Source organism: Castor canadensis, chromosome 17 (genome assembly GCF_047511655.1).
Source record: "Castor canadensis chromosome 17, mCasCan1.hap1v2, whole genome shotgun sequence".
Taxonomy (NCBI): domain Eukaryota; kingdom Metazoa; phylum Chordata; class Mammalia; order Rodentia; family Castoridae; genus Castor; species Castor canadensis.
In genome coordinates this window covers 69,697,747-69,719,148 of record NC_133402.1, presented here as the reverse complement: position 1 = coordinate 69,719,148, position 21,402 = coordinate 69,697,747, and the positions used below count along the sequence as shown (strand labels likewise).

Below are 21,402 nucleotides of genomic sequence, written 5' to 3'. Positions count from 1 at the left end.
CACATGTGTACATAAACATAGGAAGGAAGGGGAGAGAGAACAGAAAGGAGGGAGGGAAGGAGGGAGAGAGAGGGAAGGAGGGAGGAAAGAAGGAAGGAAGGGTGTTCCTGGGGTTGGATGTGGCATCACATACTGGGTTATTTAGAGGGGAGCAGGGGAAAGACAAGGGAGGTAGGGAGGGAGGAGAAGGAAAGGTGTTCCTGGAAGCCAGGAAGACAAGTTTGATCCTGAGTTTGTTTTTCTACTCAAGGATGATTTCCTGAAGCATGAAACTCCTATCTACAATCTCACAGGTATGTTCTGAGTCTGAGTAATAAATGAAAAATGCACAAAGTGCCCATTTAAACAAATAGAACATGGTAAGTGCTAGACAAATTCTAGGTAGCTACAAGAAAATGCTAGGAAGTCCCATCAGCACCACCTATGTGAGGTGTAGAGAACATCCCTGAGCCACGGGCTGGCAACCCACACACCATGTTTTACTGATGAGCTCATGGAAACATCGTCCATGTAACAGTGCACACAGAACTGGTTTTTACTCCTGTTCTTAGGCTTTAGCCAAGCCCCTTTGTCCTTGCTCCTTGGTCTTTTTACCAAATTCTTATAGTGTCTTCAAATGCATGACAGGTTACTCAGACTTCCCTTTTTACTAAGGAAGAGAACCAAACAGTGGTTCCAAGTCAGTATCCTACTAGCACATCCTCTTTACTTCCCCACTGGTGACTTCACCTGAATTGTGCCATGGTAAAGGGGGGTCTAGAGCCCAGGCATGGAAAGCTGTTTAATGACTTTGTCCTTCAGCACCAACTGTCCGTCACGACAGCACTACAGTTCAACCAGGACACAATTCATTGAGACAGGGTCAATGGAAAGCAGGGAGCTCTTTCCTCTAAGGAAGTAGACAGTCCTTAAAATGCTACAAGCTTGGGACAACCGCCACACGGTTGTCCAAGTGGTGTCCAAGGTCACATGAACAACAGAGCAAAGGCGGCAGAGTTCAGAGCCTGTTTAAACACCAGACATACATAACAGGGAGCCCCCTGCAGTGCTCTGCAAACCTGAGAGGAGAACAAAACCCTCAACAAAGTCCAACGCTAAATCATTTTGGCTTAATCTACCTCTCCTTTCTCTTTTTGAAATAAGCTTTTTCTTTTGGATAATTTCAGATTTACAGAAAAGTTACAAAAATAGTCTGGAGAATTTTCACACAACTTTCACTCAGTTCCCCTGACACTAATGCCTTACAGAACCAGTTTCTCAGTTTCTAGGGAAAACTGCGAAGTCAGTATCAATGCACTAGTACAAAATAAACTCTGGACTGCAATGTGAGAATCAGCTTAGGCAGGGTCTTTTCTGTCAAAGGATTTAATCTGTCACCACCATGTTACAAATGGCAGTCTCACTAACTCACTTCCCATATGTTCACTTCATGGACTCTGCTTAACAAGATAAAAGTTTCTATTAAGAACAAAGGGTTGTTAATCCTCAGCCAAATAAAATTCTGCTAGATGCCCTGGTTCTAGAACTGATAACCTAAAACAGTTATTGCTTCCCTGAGCTTTGAAACTTCTTTGTCTTTAAAGCCCTCTCCCAAGGTCCTCTTTCCAATTAGCCAACTGTGTAAACTGTGAACCCCAAACCTGCCCAATTCAGGGGAGGGACAGCATTGCGTCAGGGATAGAATCCCAGTGGACTCTTCGATGGGTATGCTTGTTCTGTCTATGGTGCACCCTTCTGCAGAAGTAAATTTTGCCTTGCCTGTTGACTTCTGAATTGTGTCATCTCTTGTGACACCCCAATATCCTGAAGGTATTTCTAACATGCAAGACTCATTTTTTTACTCTAAATACTTTAAAACAAACCCCAGATATTACAACAGTTCATGCATGAATTCTTCAGAATATACCTCTAAAATATAAGGCCACCCTTTCAGTTGTCCTAAATAAACTACCAAACAATTCCACTCTGTTGAAAAATGGGTGATGCCTATAAAAAAATCAGCTGAAATTTAATGATAACATTCAGACAGGGATGGACAAGAAACAACTCTGGCAAGTTCTGACACAGTCATGAATCTAAAAAAATAATTTAAAAAGGACTAAAAAAAAACATGGACTTAGTGATTTTGAGTCATTTTGGAGGATGTTACAAAATATCAAAAAAATGTGGAACTCTAACAAACTATTTAGCTTACCAATCACAACTCTTACAAGACAGCCAGAAGATAATAAACGTCACAATTATATTTTTGATACAGAAAAGCACCTCATAAAAAAAAAATAGGTTACTGAAATTGCATTTTAGCCAGATGCCATGGTTCATGCCAATAATCCTAGCTACTCAGAAGGCAGAGATCAGGAGGATTGCAGTTTGAAGCCAGCTTATCTCGAAAACACCCTTCACAAAATAGGGCTGGTGGAGTGGCTCAAGGCGAAGGCCCTGAGTTGAAACCACAGTACTACAAAAAAAGAAGAAAAGAAACTGCACTTAAAAACTGGAAGAAAGAAACTTATTGAACTCAAGAATTAAAAATGTTTCCAGCCCAGTAAAAAAATTTTTCAGATTTTAGCTCAATTTTCATTACTAATACCAAAAAATGAGTTGTTTCCCTTCAGAATGAATGCATCAGTCTGTTAAGTTTCCCACCCTGTTTTCCCCGTGTGCTACTCAGTTCATAAACTCAAAGTCCAAATACATGTCTACCTCCTCTGCAACCTCTTTTGTGAAGACCTACACAATCTCTCAATCATGTGCTCTCCCTCCCTCTTACTTATCTGTATAACTGCATCCTCCAGGGCACATTCAGTAAAGGGCTTTCAAACTGAAGCAGAAAGACACATTCAGACATCATTTCCAGTCACTCACTGCTTTTGATAATAGGATACTAACATAAAAAATTCTGCTAAAGCTAACCAGCTACTAATATCACACCACAAATTTGGACTATATCTGCACATAAGCTGTATAATCAGAATTATAACAAACGGAACAGCAAATTCAAAAACTCACCTGCTATCATTCTCTGCAAGTGAGGACAGCAGGTGGATAACCAGACATTTGGCAGTTAATGACCTTGTTTGTAATAAACCAAACTAGTGCGATGTGACGGAAACAACTTACCAGAGGTACAGGAAAGTGTGTTGCATACTGCACGTGACGGAGGAGGTCATAATTGGATGGATAAATCAGTTCCCTTGGTTTTTCTCTCTTCATCAGCTTCTCACCATTCACCGACATCCTTCTGCCCAAGGAAGGGTTGGCATTCTCACAGGACTCTCCAGGCATGGGAGAAAAACTCTAAGTCATGTAAAAACATTGGCAATTGTAAATGGAAGAAGGTAAGCCAAACCAGAGCTCCAAACATGCAAGACACTCATCTTCTCTTGCTCAACCACCTAGCAAAAGCCATGCAGACATGTCATGAACTCCCACAAAATTCAGAAGAACATCTTAGAACATGGGAAAATGAAAACCAAACACAGGTTTAAAAAAAAAATGTGTTTATATCACCCACAGGACGAGAGAGAAAAGCAGAATCACAGAGTGACATTTCCTCCAAAACATATACATATTGTGAGAAACAGACACCAAGGGTTTGATCTCTGCACTAAACACTCTATAAAGAGTTACACATGAATATCAGATTCACGAAGAACACACTGCAATTATCCGAGAGGCAGCAGAAAACAAATGTACCAGAGAGCCATGAAAGCTGCTCTCTAGAAGCTGGAGAACTACACAGAAATAAACATGGACTTCATGATGACCGACACCATGCATCCCGAGAGAGGACAAGGTCAAATGAACAAAAGCATCACAGACAGTCAACAAGGAGGACAGGAGTGTCTCAATGTATAAAGGAGGAAAGCAACAAAACTGCTGACAAGCTGAGATGAGGCCATGGCACAAGATGGTCACCATGAGTAAGGGCAGAACGCAGCAGGGTCACATCACATGACCAGTGTACAAGTCATGCTGGCACAGGGGGCAAGAAATAAAAGGGACGGATATGAGCTGAGGTGGGAGTGGGAGACTAAATGTCAGTAAGAATCAGAAGGTTGAACCTACTGGAAACTCCGAACCAAAATCAGTTTTAAAGTCATTCTTGTCTACTTCATCAAAAATGTTAGTGGTTCCTGAGTCAATGCCCATATGCGCCATAATACTCTGCTCCTGAAAATTGCCAGAGACAGAAAGTCACATTGTGCAGTTTAAGAAACTGAAGCTAAAGCCTGACAGTGAAATTTTTAACCATCCTATATCCTTCACCATTTTTCCCCCTAAGGAAGATGAAGGAAGCTTTAAGACATGCATTTCTTAAACAGCTGCATTCTTCTTCCTCATGATGAGAAAGCTTTTAACTTTCAGGGTATTTTAAGGGAAGAGCACATACACTTCCTGATTTAAAAAAAAAAAAAAAAAAACTGGCCATAATTTCCTTTCTTGTGCTATTCTGACCAAAAGCTCAGCAACTTCTGTTAGTAAGAAAAATCTAAGAGTTTATGATATCTGGACAGTCAAAGAAAAGACAAAGGAGAAGCTTAGAAAACATGTCAGCAGGCAAACAAACTACTGCTGTGGACAAATTAAGAAACAGACATATTCATAATAAATCATTTTTAAATTCTGCACATTTTGGAAAGCAAATCTTAAGAGGATAAATCACGAATCCCTACTTGCAATTCTGATGCCAGGGTTTCTTGAGTAACAAGCAGAGCCCTGTTTAAACACGTCCCAAGAGTGTGTGATTAAAATTTCATGGAAGCAATCTGAAGCTTGACCTTAAAGAACTGTCACAAATCTCACTACTTCTTATCACCAAGGTCATCTTTTCTTATCACCAAGGTCATCTTTTCTTAAAAATTTAAGAATCTAGAGCAAGGTCTAAAAATGCCCAGGAACTAGAGAAAAGGTTAGATCAAAAAGAATTAACCTAGAAGGTAACACCCACGCACAGGAAATCAATGTGAGTCAATGCCCTGTATAGCTATCCTTATCTCAACCAGCAAAACCCCTTGTTCCTTCCTATTATTGCTTATACTCTCTCTACAACAAAATTAGAGATAAGGGCAAAATAGTTTCTGCTGGGTATTGAGGGGGGGAGCGGGAGGGGGTGGAGTGGGTGGTAAGGGAGGGGGTGGGGGCAGGGGGGAGAAATGAACCAAGCCTTGTATGCACATATGAATAATAAAAGAAAAATGAAAAAAAAAAACTGTTTTCATATTTAATAAATTGAAGTTTTATTAAAAAAAATAATAATAAATAAAAATGCCACAGCATAAAATAATTTGAAAAGAACAGCCCTAACACATTTGAGAGGCAGGCTAAATTTTGAATTAATTGTAAAGAAAATATGATGTGTTGTGATTAACAAAATTTCCCATTATGTGTAAAAGGGTGGTACAGGTAATGAATGGAAACTCAGCTGGGCTTTAGGGGCAAAACTAGCTCAGTTTTGAAGCACAACATTAAAAGAAAAGTGGAGACTAGAAATATCTACAACTAGAAGCCCATCATTTTAATCATACGAAAAATTTTATAGCTGGCCGTATCTTTTGATTCACGGTCTCACAGTACACAAAAGAAAATTCTAGAAGATACAGTGTCCAAATATAGTTTCTGTGAAAACAATACAGACAGAGGAGGTTTGTTGAAAGAACACAGCTAGAAATTTAGTCGTCTGAAAGTCTAGTGTGGGTGTCCTGTGCCATACCTCCATTGTCACGTCGTGGTCCTTTAAATAGTGCTTGTCCACATTCTCCCCTGTGGGTGACCGAGGCCCCGTGGCAGCAATGACTGACAAATCTCCTCGGGAGATTAGGGTACACATGTAGGCATCATGGGAGAAGACATCATGACGGATGAACTCACAGAAGAGCAGCACCAGGTTCACGAACTCCACCTTCTCACATTCACTGTTGGGGTCCGCTGCAGAGACAAACCCAGTCAGATTGCTGGGGGTCAAGGACACCTGGCTTTTTTCTTAAAAGATTTATTGGAATATTTGTGAGGTACTAGCTTTTTGTACAGAGCTGACAGGCAGGTTTGGACTGTTCAGCAATAAACTGAAAAACACGTAACATGTGAAGCACAACTCAAGCTTAATGACAGTGGTCCCTGATGAACGAGCGACCATACAGGAACAACATGTGTACACAGCAAGGCCAGGCCGCATCCTCTCCTTTCACTATTAAAACCGCTCGTGGCTACTTTTTAATGCCTTGAAGTGGCCTGTGTGTCTGTGGGTACTTGTGTACACTGTTTCAAAGCAGACTTCACCGGAGAGTAAGATTTAAATGGCAGTGGAAACAGGAAGTGGGTCACTCGGGTGAGCAAAGGGAAATGGAGCAGGAAGGACACAAACACAGACCTTTATTCCAGGCAGTAGCACTGGCACTTTGCCTCCTCTTGTCCCACAAACTTCTCCCTGCCTCCCGCCCTTTCCTCTTTTCACTTTTTGCCATTTTCTGTTGTTCTGCTCTATCTGCCTTAAGATCCTCTGCTGTGTTTTGTTACATGCAAACTTCGATATGATGGTGAGTCAGCACTGCTCACAAAGATAATTCTTCAAATGTGTGCACTAAGTAGGTGATTGATCCACAACCCTGAACTCCCAGCACCCACCGAGGAAAACACAGAACAGCCTGAGAGGACACACACGTGCAAGAGTACAGTGAAGCAGCCCACCATCTGTGCGAACAGTGCCTTGCACCAGGTCCTGTTATGAAGTATGTCTGCTTAATTCTCCCTTCGTAAGCGCAGAGAGTTAGAAAATCAGAAACTTAAAAAATGGCTTGAAACAGTGAAAACTCTAAATCATGAGACACAAATAAATGACACAGGACCTCAGCTCTTGTCTTTTGGTAAAGAAGATCCAGAGGTAAGAAATTCATGTGCCAAATATAAGGTCTTGAAAAGATTTAATTTTTAAATTATTAAAACCTATATATTTTAAAGTGTTTGAAACTTATTTTAAAAGTGCCTAAAATTTCCTACGGGGAAAAATAATAAATTCTTTTCAGTAAAAACATACATTCTAGTCAGTGCCAAGAACACTAGCTATGATGCAAAGAAGAAGAAAAACAATCGGCTTACAAAAAGACAAAGTCAATCCCTTCTGTAAGTGAATACCCTTCTTACTTACACAATGCAGGAGCCTGTGTGTCTAAAAACCGTAGAAGAACATTCTGGAAAATGGGCAAACTGGAGCCAGCAAGGGAGGCTGAGGAAATGGACTCCTTCTCATCCAGGACTTCAGCTTCACCACATCTCTGCAGGTCAGGAATCAGCAGCACAGTTAATACAGAGGTGATGGGCTAGTCCTTACTAATGTTTGCGTTCTTGGACACAATGTGAAATTAATTTAGATTTCTATACTTATTTGCATAACTGAATATAGTTTCTAAAAGTTAGAGAAAACTACCCCAGAACAATTCAACTAATTTCAAAGAACACCCCTGAAGAAGAGTAAACTCTACCCAGCGCTGTGTGAGTACCAACTGAATCATGTCACAATACAGTAAGTATTCCCTTATTGTTACACAAAACTGCTTGTGATTAAAGACTGTCTTAGTTTTTAAATAGCTCATGTTTAATTGTGAACAAATACTATTTGGCACATATTATAAAATTTTATCATTTTGTGTTTATGTGCATTTGTCTGGAGAGTATGATATGAGTGTGTTTGCAGGTGTCAAATCAGAAAGCAGATATAATTCTGCAATTCGCACTTGTTCGTGTGCTGGTGCAGTGGCTCAAGTGGTAGAACCCCTGCCTAGCAAGTATAAGACCCTAAGTTCAAACCCCCGTATTACCAAAGTGAAAAATTTTAAACTTTTAAAAATAAAAAGATCCTTTTGCTTATTCGTCAACTTCACCAGTGAGATTTCTGGAGACTGTGGGATTTCCAAGTGTGTAGAACACATCTGGAGGAGCAGCCTCACTGACTTCCTTAAACACCGAGTTTCCTAGAAGATCAGGAAACATGGTCCACAAGTGAGCAGAATCTTGTTTTCTGCTCCTTTGCTATTCCTTTATCTTTCCCATTTTCATTTACTTACCCTTTAAGATTTCAAGATCCTAATTACAGTATGAGTATTAAGATATTATTTCTCCAATCTATCCTCTACTTGCCAAGGTCAAAATTAAAGATGGTGACATAACAGAAAACAACTGTCTTGCACACCTCTGAGAAAACATGTTCCTAGATATTAATATGGCTAGGCCTACTAAACTTGCTAAGCAGTCTATGTGTGAACTCTTCACCTGCCCTGGGAAAAGAGGTGCATGAAGAAGCAACTTGAAAGAAGCAGTGGAACATGTGAGCAATTCAACTTTGTTACTGTTTATTCACTTCACTTCACCACAGAATTGTGTAGTTATAGCGTATTGAAAAAGCAGTGAAAGCTCTCTGATTTGTACACTATGTAACGGGTCACCTGCATGAACCTGATCACAGGAATCTTGCAGTCCCCATTTCAGTCCTGTGGTCTTTTATCTGTGAACATGGCTCTCCCCGTAGGAAGGGATGTCCATGACAAGGGTGTCCCCTTTCATTTCACAGGAGTCGGTGCGTTGCCAGCAACACACAGAACCAGGTGTGCATCCGTCCTTTGACAATGACATCTCTGAAGCACCCACTATGCCCCAAGCCTACTCTGTTGGTCAAGTAAGCAAACACTGAGCAGGACAGGCCAGATCACCATGGGCACAGTACATTTTAAAGGGGAAGTACACAAATTAACTACACTGACGTGTACACCAACAGGGGAAGTACAGCAGTACTTGAAAAAAAGCGGGTGAGGAGTCAATGACACAGCCTCAGATTCTGTGGTGGTGGAGGTTCCTGAGGAAGGGGTGCCATGGCCTTCATGTCCTGGGGTGACAGAGCAACCAAGGTATAGGTGATGTGGCTTCACATCCTATGGATGCTGCCTGGGGAGTGGGTATTGTGGCCTCAGATCCTATGGTGGTGGAGGTTCCAGAGGAGGGTACACATTACCTAGGGACACCGTGCAATAAGTGACTCCTGCAGTGGGAATGCTGGAGAGGCCAGGCATGCAAAGGTTGGGAGAGAACTGTCACCAGAGAAAACAGCAAGGGCAAATGCCCAGAGTAAAGGAATACAAAGACCAACAACAGGGTTCAAGCTACTATGATTTAGAGGGCTTCTTCTTACAAGCATTTGTTCACCCCTCCTTACCATGAAAGAAAAAAACATAACAGGGGTAAGAGGCAAATAAACTCCCAACAGCACATTAAACTACAGCATTCACGAATGGACAGGCCCAGACCTACCTCTGCCTCAATCTCCGCTTGCCTCTTCTCCAAGAGCTTGGCCACAGCCATGGCCCTGTGCTTGCCTGACCGCTTGCAGCTCACGGCCCACTCACACAACAGGGTCACCACAGCTTCATCATTGGGGGCAACCTAAGGACCGAGAAAAACGGACCCAGTGCATCAAATGTACATCCACCGAAAGACGGTCAGCAAGCAAGCAGTGGGCACAGAAGCTTGAAAGTCCTTCCCACATTTTATTATGGGAGTTTGAGAAAACACTCCCCGTCACTTTTAGTTGAATTAAAACCTTGGCCACAAGGAAGGAAATCACTTACACCGAATGTGTGGCAGGTCTACGCGGGGTGCACCTGGGTGCCAGAACCACCAGCCCCAATGGCTATTGTGACTGAGGAGTAGGAGACTGCAGGGACCCACGTGACATGGATTGCTAGGACAGGGGCAGAGCCCAGCAATGAGACATCAGCAGTGAGGCTGTGATTCTCCCACATGCACAAACGTTATGCTAGGAAAAGCAGATGATCACGTATCAGCCCTCACATGCCATGCGAGGTTATGACTCAGTTGTGAGCACCTCCCCTGAAGAACACACACACACATGAGCCCAAGATTTCACATGGGCTCAGAGAAACCACCCGAGAATCCCACAATGAGCAGCTTCAGATAAGCAAACAACTCGGCTCATGAAAATCAGTTTATTCCAAGACTTTTACTCATCCTCTCCAAAACTTGGTCATTTAAACACAGGTGGCTATCTGTGGAAGATAAGCTATCTGGGGAAGATACCTCAAAGGGAGTAGTGGGTACCTTAATTTAAAACAAGGGAAGTAATTCAATTAAAAGGCATAATTTTGAACACAGCATTTAAAAATAAAAAAGCCAGCTGGGAGGACGTTCTGCCTGGATTCAATCTAACCTACGGAAAAATAAAATGAGAGTCAGTCAGTAAACTACCACATGCTTAGTTTAAAATACAAAAGAGAACAAAAAGAAGTGCCCTAAAAATACTGCAGCTCCACTAATCAGTAATGTGCTTCATAGTCACATTTTTAAAGATTTTATGCCCCATGCATCTTCAAAATCAGATAAAAAGCATGCAACAAAAGAATAAGTACTGGTCCTGAGGTCCAAGCACCTCACCCATCGACACCCATATGCCTGACAGTTTCATTTTTTTAAACTTCTTTTCCCACTGAAGACACAACACAAGATTTAACATCTAACTGAGACAGAACTCAAGCAATGTCCTGACAAGGAGTTGGGGAACAGATTCTTCAGATGTACTATATAAACTACAGAGAGATGTCACAAGAACTTACACAATCACGTCCCCTTCACAAACCAGACAACAGCCACCTGTTCACAAGACTTCTTCAGGAAAATATAAACGTAAATAAACTCATCACAGGCAACTGTAAGTGAGCGGTGTGCACTCCCAGCGTGCAAACAATCCCAAAAAGGCAGGAAGAAGACACCTGAGAGTGCAGGATGCTGTAAGACATGTTTCCTCACTCGAGAGCCACACTCCTCAGGTTAGAAACAGAGCTAAGAGAGAGCAGAGCCCAGCAGCCAGGGAGGCTTCACACAGCCTCAGGACGGAGGGCCATGCGGTCAGGTTTCACACAGGGTGTGGCCAAATGCACTCCAGGTGGTCACAGCGTTCGCAGCAATTTTATCCAGATGGAGGGGTTATAGGAGATTTTCATTTTATGCTTTTATAATGTGAAAGAAAAAGATTTCGCCTTGAAAAAAGCAAAGGAACACTGTGAGGCAAGCATCCTAGAAAGCCAGTGACTCTGTCCTCTGCAACATCAGATTTCTATATTTCACTTATTAGTCAAAGCCGGCATACTCTGGCATGAGAGGGAAGAGAATTATGTGTCCTGCAAGACAGCACAGCTTTGTACTTCCTGAGGTGAAACACAATTCGTAACACTGCCTGGACACGAATGGCTGCAGATGGAACTCCAGGTTTGTAACAGACCTTAGATCTCCTGATTCTAATGCTTGCCACTTCTTGGAAGTATATTGGATTGGGGGGACCTATTAATATATTGAGGCTGCAAGAGGCTCAGCCATTGCATCATACATCTGAAAGTGGCTGACCTTTTAGGAGTAATACATACCCTTCCCTCTGCTGCTGGGGCCTTAAAAAGCTGAAGAATGAAATTTCAGTTAAGCCTTCCCACAGCAGCAGGTTCTCCTCCTGGTGTCAATGGGTCCACGGAACTGCATCCTGGGCTGATAGTTATAGGAACACTTGCTTTTGAAGGTCGAGCCAATACATATTCAGCAACTTGATCTTTTCCCTTCACCCCTGCTAACCCATATTCTTCTTTGTAGATATTTACTTGGCACAGGGGTGGTGCTATGTATCTCCTGCCTCCCAAAACCTTGGTTTGGAAAACTTCAATAAATTATCTTAAAACTGTACTGGAAAGAAAGAGGGGGTGAAAGAAGAGGAGGTGGGGGGGAGAGAGGAGTGGGGACTGAGGAGAGGAGAGGAGAGGGGAGGGGAGGGGAGGATGTCCCATATGAACATTTTCCTCCATTATTTGAAGTGTTGGTCCCCATTCGAAGTGGATTCCACTAACTATAAAACACACAGAGTATTTGACTGCAACAGCAGTGTCTGAGTTACCTGTAAGAATGCTCAGCACACACACATGTGGGTCCTTGCTCCACACAAAGGCGCTATGCCCCCTCTATACCACCTTGCTTCTACCAACGTGTAAGAAATTGTTAGAAATGCATAAGGCCCTAGACTCAATCCCCAGCACCACAAATTACTTACAAATTAATTCAAATAACATAAAAGGCTATCGTGATATCAAATATGTAAGTTGAAATGAATTCTCTTCCTTTTCTTAAAAACAATCAGTGAGATTGTTAACACATAACAACATCAAAGCAAGACTGGAGGCAGCTCAAGTTAGGATTTGATTTTAACACATAACAACATCAAAGCAAGACTGGAGGCAGCTCAAGTTAGGAACAAGACCCCCTACCTTCAGTGAGGTGGCACCCAAGGGGACAAGCGCATGTGTGCATTAAGTATTTTGGATACATGAAAAAGGGCGTGAGAATTATCTCAAGACTAGAAAGGAGGGAGGGGAATTATCAGAGATTTCATTTAAAAGGTAGCTTCCTTGAAAAGTTTGGAGAATTAAATTTCAAATTAGAGAAGAACAAAAGAAGACAGAGGTATGGGGCACACAGAATAACACCCTACTCCACCCAAGACATTCACAATCTAATCTGGGGACCTGTGAATGTATGACTTTAGGTTGCAAGAGGGACTCTACAGAGGGGACAGACCGTGGAATGTAGGATGGGAGCACTGTCCTAGGTCACTGGGGTGGATCCAGAGTGGTCATGGCAGAGCTAATGGGGGCAGGGTGGGGGGGAGGCAGAGGGGAGATGTGACACCAGAAGCGGGCGTCACAGGTGGGGAGGAATCTGGAGATGCTGCACTGCTGGCTTTGAAGGCAGAGGACAGGACCAAAGCTGAGGAATGCAGGGCCTCTAGAGGCTGGGAATAGTAAGGATAAAAGAAGCCTGAATGGCCCTGACTCTGGCCTGGGCAAAACCTGATCTCCAGAACTGCAGGAGAGTGAACTGATGGTGTTCTAAGCCATCAATTTTTAGTAACTGTTATAGCAACAACAAAAATCCAAAGTACTTTTAAGGAAATACATAAAAAAAGAAACATACCTGGGGCTAATGTAAAGACAGAAGCAAAAGACTGGTGGGTGGATATAAAATACACGAAGGCTACAGTAAAAGTTTTACATCTGGGGGCCAGCTGTGGTGTCACACACCTGTAATCCCAGCACTTGGAAGGCTGAGGCAGGAGGATCAAAAGTCCAAGGTCAGCCTGGGCTATGTATCGGTATACTGTTTTTGTAAAAACAGATTTAATCTGGAAAAATAACTTTAATAACCCACTGAAAAGTGGGTGCTGTGGAACAAGTCGTCTTTCATTCACTTTCTTACTCATTTATGCAACATTCACTGCACACCTTCTATTGTAAGGCCCTCTCCTAGGCACTGGATACAAACATATTCATATGTATTACACCACAGGATCAAAAATTAGCATAACTCTTTTGCATCTAATTTCTATTACATATCAAGACTCTTAAACATGCTCATATAAAGCCAGGTACCAGGGCAGGGAGTTCGGGAGACCCCATCTCAAGCAATGGCTGGGCAGAGGCTTGTGCCTGTGGACCCAAGCTGAAATTGGAAGGATCGCCACTCCAGGCCAGCTGGGCAAAAGTTTGCAAGAATCCATCTCAACAGAAAAAAACTGGGTGTGGTGGTGCACACCTGTCATCTAAGCAAGGGTAGGAAACTTAAATTAGGGGGATCGTGGTCCAGGCCTGCCTGGGCAAAAAGCGAGACCCCGTGTCCAAAGTAACCACACAAAAAAAGGGCTAGAGGCACGGCTCAAACTGTAGAGCGCCTGCCTGGCAAGTGCAAAGCCTGAGTTCAGACAAATGACCATATAAAGCTAAAAAGCTTGTTCACAACAAAAGAAATAGTCACCGAATTGAAAAGGCCACCCACAGAGTAGGAGAAAATCTTTGCCAGCTATACATTTGACAACAGATTAAATTACCAGAATATACAGAGTGCTCAAAAAGCTAAACTCCAAAAAAAATCAATGACCCAATGAAGAAATGGGCAAATGAACTGCAAAGAGGATCTTCAAAGAAAGAAATCCAAATGGCCAAAAATACATGAAGAAATGCTCAACATCCCTGGCCATAAAGGAAGTGCAAATCAAAACCACATTAACTCCTGTTAGAATGGTTACCATCAAGAACAAAAACCAACCACAAGTGTTAGTGAGGATGTGGGAAAAAAGGAACCCTCGTACACTGCTAGTGGGAAAGTAAGCTACCATTTCCACCACCATGGAAAACTGGATGAAAGCTTCTCAAAAAACTAAAATAGATCTGCCATATGGTCCAGCAATACAACTCCTAGGGATATACCTGAAGGAATGCAAGTCAGCTTATAACAAAGGCACCTGCAGACCCATGTTTATTGCAGCACTATTCACAACAGCCAAGCTATGGAAACAGCCAAGATGCCCCACTACTGATGAATGGATTAAGAAAATGTGGTATTGATAGACAATCACATGTTATTCAGTCATGAAGAATGAGGGCTGGCAGATGGCTCAACTGCTAAGAGCATATGACTAGCAAGCATGAGAATCTGAGTTCAAACTCCAGTGCCATCAAAAATAAATAAGTGAAATTTTATAGGTAAATGGATGGAACTGGAGAACATCATCTTAAGTGAAGATAGCCAGATTCAGAAAGACTTGTTTTCTCTCATATGTGGAATACAGACCCAATACAAACACAGCAATATTATGAAAAACAGGTCACGCTAAGGGGAAGTCACTAACAGGAGAGGAAGGGTAAAAGAAGGAAGGTAAGAAGGTGAATATGGTTGATGTACTTTCTATACAAGAATGAATATAAAATACTTAAACCTGCTAAACTCACCATAAGAAGATAAGTAAGGTAGAAAGGAGAAAAATAGAGGATGAACCAATCAGGATCGTAATACATATATACATGGAAATGTCACAATGAAACTCCCTGTACAGTTACCTTAACAAAAACGTCTTTTTTCAAAAACAGGACAGAAGGTAAAATAGGTCCCATCTGGAGGTTGGTACCAATAGGAGGGGGACCTAAGGAAAGTATTAGGAGGGTGAATATGGTGGAAATGCCATGTACCCATGGGTGAGAACGGAAAAATGAGGCCAGTCAAAACTATTCTAAGGGGCGGAGTGGGTGGTAAGGGAGGGGGTGGGGCAGGGGGGAGAAATGACCCAAGCCTTGTATGCACATATGAATAATAAAAAAAAAAAACTATTCTAAGGGAGGAGAAGCGATCAAGGAGAATGATGGAGGGGGTGAAATGAACTATAATAAGAACTTTTGTAAATGTCACAACATACCCCCAGAATAACAATATGATAATAAAAGAAAATCCTTGAGTTCAAACCCCAGTAACACCAAAAAAAAAAAAAAAAAAGTGTTGATACAGCCCAAGGAAAAACCTTAAAAGTAAAAAGCTGTGCTCCAGGCAACAAGAGATTTACCACCAAACACTCCCCATCCCATTCTCAGGAACTGACAAGCTTCCCTCTGAAACTCAAGGCACACAACAGACCAAATCCAAGGGGAGCAATGTGACCTTATAGACAGTGATCCACACAGAAGGCTCCTAGGTACAAAAATGGTGCACTTGTTACTATTGCTATTATTTTGTTTTGTCTATATTTCTTTTTCTGGTGACACACTGACATTTGACTAAAGAGGACCAAACAAACGCAGATGGGAAAGGCCAGCAAGGTGGCAGGGGTGACACATGGCCAGTAGTGCACACCAAGTTCTCTCAAGCACTGTCCTTGGCCTTGTTCCTCCTTCACTTCCCCTGCCCCAGCAGCTCTTGGAGAGGTTGCCAGCAGCACCCCATCCTTTCAGCTCTGCTGCTACATTAAGCAGGTGGGCCTTGAGCTGGCAGTAAAGACTTGAGCAATTCTTTAGACACACGCACAAAAAAATCACTCAGGTACTCACAAGGTACCAGTCCCGTGATCAATTTTATAAAATATTTTGGTTGCAAAAAGAAACTATCTCTAACCTCTTTTGACTTACTAGTTTCTATGCAATAGGTTTCCTAAAAGATACAACTCATATCAAAGAATTTGACTGTTCAAAGCACACACAAGAAAACTTAAGAACTGCAAGTCCTTGATCTTAAATGTAAATCTTTTCGTTCACTAATGAAAATTTAAAATACAAAATAACATATATATATACATATATATATATATAATACATAACAACTGTCAACATTACTAATTACTAATACCTTAGCAAATGTTCAGGAAGCAAAAACAAATTAACTAAGTTCTTACTCAATATACACTCAGACATTGTAATAAATGTGTTTCTTTTAATCCCCATAACCTATAAACTAGTTAATATTATTTCCCAATTTAAGGAAACCAAACTACAAAAAATGGTAATGCCTTGTCCAGGACCCATCAGATAAGGGATGGTCCTTGAGACCATAACCTTTGCAATGTACCCAAGGTAGGTAAACTCCTATGTCCAAAGGAGCTGTAAGGTGGTTCTGACCTGCCTTTCTGCTCACTTGTGCTCGTTATGTGCTCACGTGAGATGGGCACCTCTTGACACCGCATCTGCAGCTATTGCTTCAAATGCTCACTGAGAAAGTCGGACAGTCACTGGAGCCACCACTTGGAGTAAAAGCAAAGCACTTCACCACCCAAACAGTGTAGAGGAGGCTGGGGTCTTCAGGGGCATAACCGGCACCTTTTCATATTGTTCCTATACAATGCATAAGACACTGCTGAGCAATCTCCAGTATGCATGCTAGCACGCATGAGCAAACGAGCCAAAAAAAACCTGTGCAGAAGGCACAGACTGTTCTATGGTACATGAGGTAAAATCGAAGAAGAAGAGATCAAACTATGGGGTCTACCCTGACATAAACTATACATGTAATCGTAACAGTAACAGCCACAGTTTAAATTCCCAACCACAAGTAGTAGGAGCGCAATGAAACATTTACTGAGCAGGTTCTAGGGATTTTACTGCATAATGTCTAATCTTAACAGAACTTGACGCAGGCAGGTGTGCTGCTATTGCCATTTCACAGATAGGAGACCTGAGGTTTGAAAAGTTAAGATGGTAACACAGTGCCAGAGAGGAAGAACAAGGAGTTCACGCTCCACTGCACCACCATGCTGCTCACCTCTAGCATACTCAAGGTCACATGAGGCACAGCAAGCCTCGGGGGTCACAGCGAGGTCTCTGGAGCCCTCACGGCCCCACTGCAGCAGCCAGGGCTGCCTACTGCCCAGCCCTGACTCTGCCTCTCAAGGGAAGGCCAGACTTCTAACCTCAGTGACACACAGACCAGAGCCCAGGAGTGATGACCAAAGACTTCCTTCTTCCTGGGACACCTGCCAGACTCAATGCTCACTACATAGGCAGATGCTTCTTTTTCATGGTGCCTCCAACAAAGTCCATTTGAAAGATTTTTTTTTTATTGAAGAGTGAAAGCCGTACACTGTGCTATATGAAACCAAAGAGATCAATGGATCTGAAAAGTTTATATACACAATAGACACATTCACTTAAGGAAAAATGTCTGACATGGAAATATCACAAGGAAACTTTATTTCAAACAAGCAAAAATGTCATGTTTTTCTTTTTTATCTTTTCTCTCTTTTTCTTCTACAAAATCAGAGTACAGGAGGGTAGAACAGGTCCTGCCCAGGAGTAGAGAGGATTGGTACCAGCAGGAGGGAGGAGATGGCGGGGAAAGGGGGTTGGAGGGTGTATAAGGCAGGAAAAATGTGTACACATGCATGCAAATGCAGAAATGATACCTGTTAGAAGTGTTCACCACAGGCTAAAGGAGAGCAGTGGAGAGGTGAATTCAAGTATATGTTTGATACATTGTAAAAACCTTTGGAAATGCCACAATGTACCCTCACCCAGCACAACAATAAAGGAGAAATATCTGACTTACTGAGGCAGCTGATGACATGTGAACAGGAGAACCTTCCCGTTCCTGACTTAATGATCCCTCTGCTGTATGAGCTAGTAAATGAGAGGGAAAGGACAACTCTGATGGGACAGGGCAACAGCACTGCCATCTGCATAAACTCAGAATGACCTGGGAAACTCTCATCATGAGCATCATGATCAGAACAAAACACTCAACCAAAAAGTGATGGACAGGGCCGGTCTAAAGCTCAGTAGCGAATGTGATGCCCTGTTTCCATTCCCAGGACCACAACAAGAAAAGGAAAAGGGAAAAAGGCAATGGATAATGTTAAGCAGTGGAAAAAAATCAGAAGATCCTACAGAATATTATGTAAAGTGCAATTCCACTCATACAGTCCAACCTTATAGTCATTATCTTAATAAACATATTAAATGCCTCAGAAAACATACAAAGCTTATGTAGCAAAATCAACAGTGGTTACTACTGGCATGTGTGTGTTTGTTATACAACATACTCTGGCCTAACGCTTTAACAATAACCTCAAAGTAAGGCCTAGAGGCTAACTTGTCAAGTGTCCAAAAGCTACTAGATCACAGACCTGAGTGACAAACCCAAGCTGATTTGAGAGAGAACACTTACACCAAAATGTGCCCAATTGGGCATGGGAGTGGAATAGGGGAGCTCGCTGTGGGCTCAAAGAGACTTCTTACAGAAAAATTCACGTACTATGTAATAGCAATTCTAAGAAGAAATGACGGCTACAATGAGGACAAATTAGACACAAAATTCAAAAGATATTAAGGGATTCCAAATAGCATTGTTAACCTGCTTTCCTGAACCTGGAACACACTGATTTTATCCTCAGTGGTGAAACGATACAATCATAACTGCAGCATTTCTGTAACAGCTGCTTCAGCTGAGGAGCACCGACTCCTTCCTTAAGCCCAGGAATTAAGTAATGGCAGGAAGCAGTGAGATGACAGCCTTGCCTCTTTTTCATAGAAATGGAGGAATTAATGCACAGTGGGGAAAATGGAGCTGGGATACAAAGGGAAAAGCTTCTGCTATAGCCAGCTTGCACGCTGGTCAGCTCCCTCTACCAGTTAATCAAGCTGCATCTTTCCCCCTTTTTGTCCACATGCTGGAAGAGTCCAAGGTCAACTCCCTTTGCCCTCCAATTAAACCAGCAGTCTTCTACGCTTATGTGTCTCTGACCACCAGAGAAAGTAAACCTGTCCACCGAGACACACAACCTCAGAGATGTGACACCTGGAGAATCAAGGTCAGCACCCACTCTGGGACATGCACTTCCTGATGTGGTCAAGCTGAGCCCTGACCTCCCCTTTAAAGAGCGGACATTTTCTCTCAGAAGGGGACAACAGAACTTTGAGAAGCTGACACTCCCTGGCCTCCTCTTCCTCTGATGAATAATAGACCTCGTTTCCTTTTCCTCGAAACCCTGTTCTTTGTGAACTGGCATTGAGGCTGGGGGCCCAGCATTCTGGTAACAATGTGGAATCATCACAGTCATCGACGACTACCTGCAGCTACAGCGAAGGTACTACGAACATGTAAAGGTCTCCATGGTAGGATTTGCCACTCATTCTTTCCTGAGGGAGGGAAGAGGGGCAAAACTGACTGAATAAGCAACCTAAGCATGTACAAATTAAGCACAGGCCTTCTCTTTGGCTGAGTGCGGGAAAGTAACTGGCAGCTACAAAGGAAGGGAGGAGGCTTCCTATAGAATTTTAAAACATTTGCTGAGACTGTGTGCTATTTTAAAATAAATTTCTTTCATTGTTGTGGCAGTTCTAGGGATTGAACCCAGGGCCTTGTCCATGGGCACAAGTACTTTAGCACTTGAGCCACACCCCCAGCCCTTTTGTATTTTGTTTTGAGATGGAGTTTCACTCACTTTGCCCAGGCTGGCCTCAATCTTGAGATCCTCCTTACCTCTGCCTCCCAATTAGCTGTGATTACACACATGTACACCCAGCACAAGAAATTTCTTACTATGCTACTACTAAAGGGAGCAGAGAAAAAGCAGCAACTCATTCCTGAAAGCAATGACTAACAAGAAGGACTTGAGATTAGATACAAAATAAAGCTCTGAGTGGCTCTTGAATCTCAGACTTAAAGGGCATGTTTAGAAACAAAGGAAAGGCCACACTTGTAAACAACAGAAGCAATAAACACATGCTGAGGAGTGGTTACAGCTTGGCACGGTCTGCATGCCATGGGTTTGGCTGAACTCCCAGCCACAGCAGCTCAGGGGTCTGACTGCCAACAGAGCCTAAACCCCCCAAGTACCATCACTTCCAGCGCTCTGTGTTGGAATCCACAGTTGTGGGATTGGCTATATGGGTAACACTGGCGCTGATGAGCCCCAGGGTGACTTCTTCCTACTGAGGACTGGAGCAAGGTACCGGGTCTCATCCTTGGAGTCAGTGCTGACAGTCTTTGGCTCGTGTGGCCTCTAAGAAACATTCGCTTGGAAGAAAAAGACCCATTTTTTTTTTTTTTTTAAGTAGCAGCTAAGGACTGCACAGCTCTCAGTCCTGACAAGAAATGACAGGCTTCCAAGTATTTAAATCAACTCATTGCTGTTACCTGCACTATGAGAGAAGGAACAACTGCTCTGTTCTTCAGTTAAATTATCAGCTTTAAATAATAAATGTATTTTTTCCAGAGTTTTGAGAAACATGTAATTGCACAGTCTTGGAATCATGTGGGGTGAATTACAATTGCAAAGCAAATCCCCGTCAAAAGACATGTGTCTCACGATCAGAACACCACGCTTCATTTTCAAACACTGTATGATATGACCTGCCTTTATGAAATGAAGGTGACATGCAGAGAAAATGGGAAATGCAAAGTTATCCTGCCTACTCAGGCAATCTTACATCCAAATCTACCCAGCTGTGACCTCAGCCCTTGTCATTTACCATGTCCCACCACAGGAAGTGGGTATTACCAGGAAGGACGAGGGACACACAGAAAGTGACACAAGGGGAGTGCTTATAATATAACCAAACACCAGATCTGAACCCGGCTCAAGGGCATGGTATAAGCAAAGGCCAGGCCGTTCAACTTCCTCATCTAAACATGTTCACTGGTTAAAACTGGCAAAGGAGCTCTTTAAAATTTCAAATTATGTGCCAAAAACATTTGTGGTCGTTACAAAGACTGCTCCCGCCTTCCACCAAAGTCCTATCTGAACCTTGTTTGTTCTTCTCTACGGATAGTTAGAACAAAAGATTGTTTTAAGTCAGTGCTCTAAGCACTGAATCGACTAGTTCATGGTGTTGTTCTCCACCACTCAGGACCCCAGTCCCTTCTCCAACTGATGAGCTAGGTATCAGCCTGGGCAACTGTTCATCCTTACTAGACACTGCTCTCTTCATCTGCAAAGTAAGGGATTAGAAAAACTGCACACATGTATCTCAGCAGTAAGCCATCAATATGTTTTCCATGTTTGGTTGATGTTTAAATCTGGGTACTACTGGAAGGTGGCGGAAACCTTAGGAG

General features: G+C 42.5%; 1 protein-coding gene across 14 annotated transcripts in view; it reads right to left on the bottom strand.

Moving 5' to 3' along the window:
- Med12l (mediator complex subunit 12L) overlaps positions 1-21,402 on the bottom strand; it is a 265,230-nt gene that overhangs the window by 183,354 nt on the left and 60,474 nt on the right. For 11 of the 14 annotated variants that reach the window (XM_074059704.1, XM_074059708.1, XM_074059713.1 and 8 more), the window contains 5 exons: positions 9,298-9,429; positions 7,145-7,271; positions 5,714-5,928; positions 4,069-4,173; positions 3,121-3,297 (listed from right to left, as the gene is read on the bottom strand). In XM_074059704.1, coding sequence (XP_073915805.1) covers positions 3,121-3,297; positions 4,069-4,173; positions 5,714-5,928; positions 7,145-7,271; positions 9,298-9,429 — 756 coding nt within the window. The remainder of the gene's footprint in view (positions 1-3,120; positions 3,298-4,068; positions 4,174-5,713; positions 5,929-7,144; positions 7,272-9,297; positions 9,430-21,402) is intronic. The other 3 variants (XM_074059710.1, XM_074059712.1, XM_074059715.1) reach the window with 1 other exon arrangement.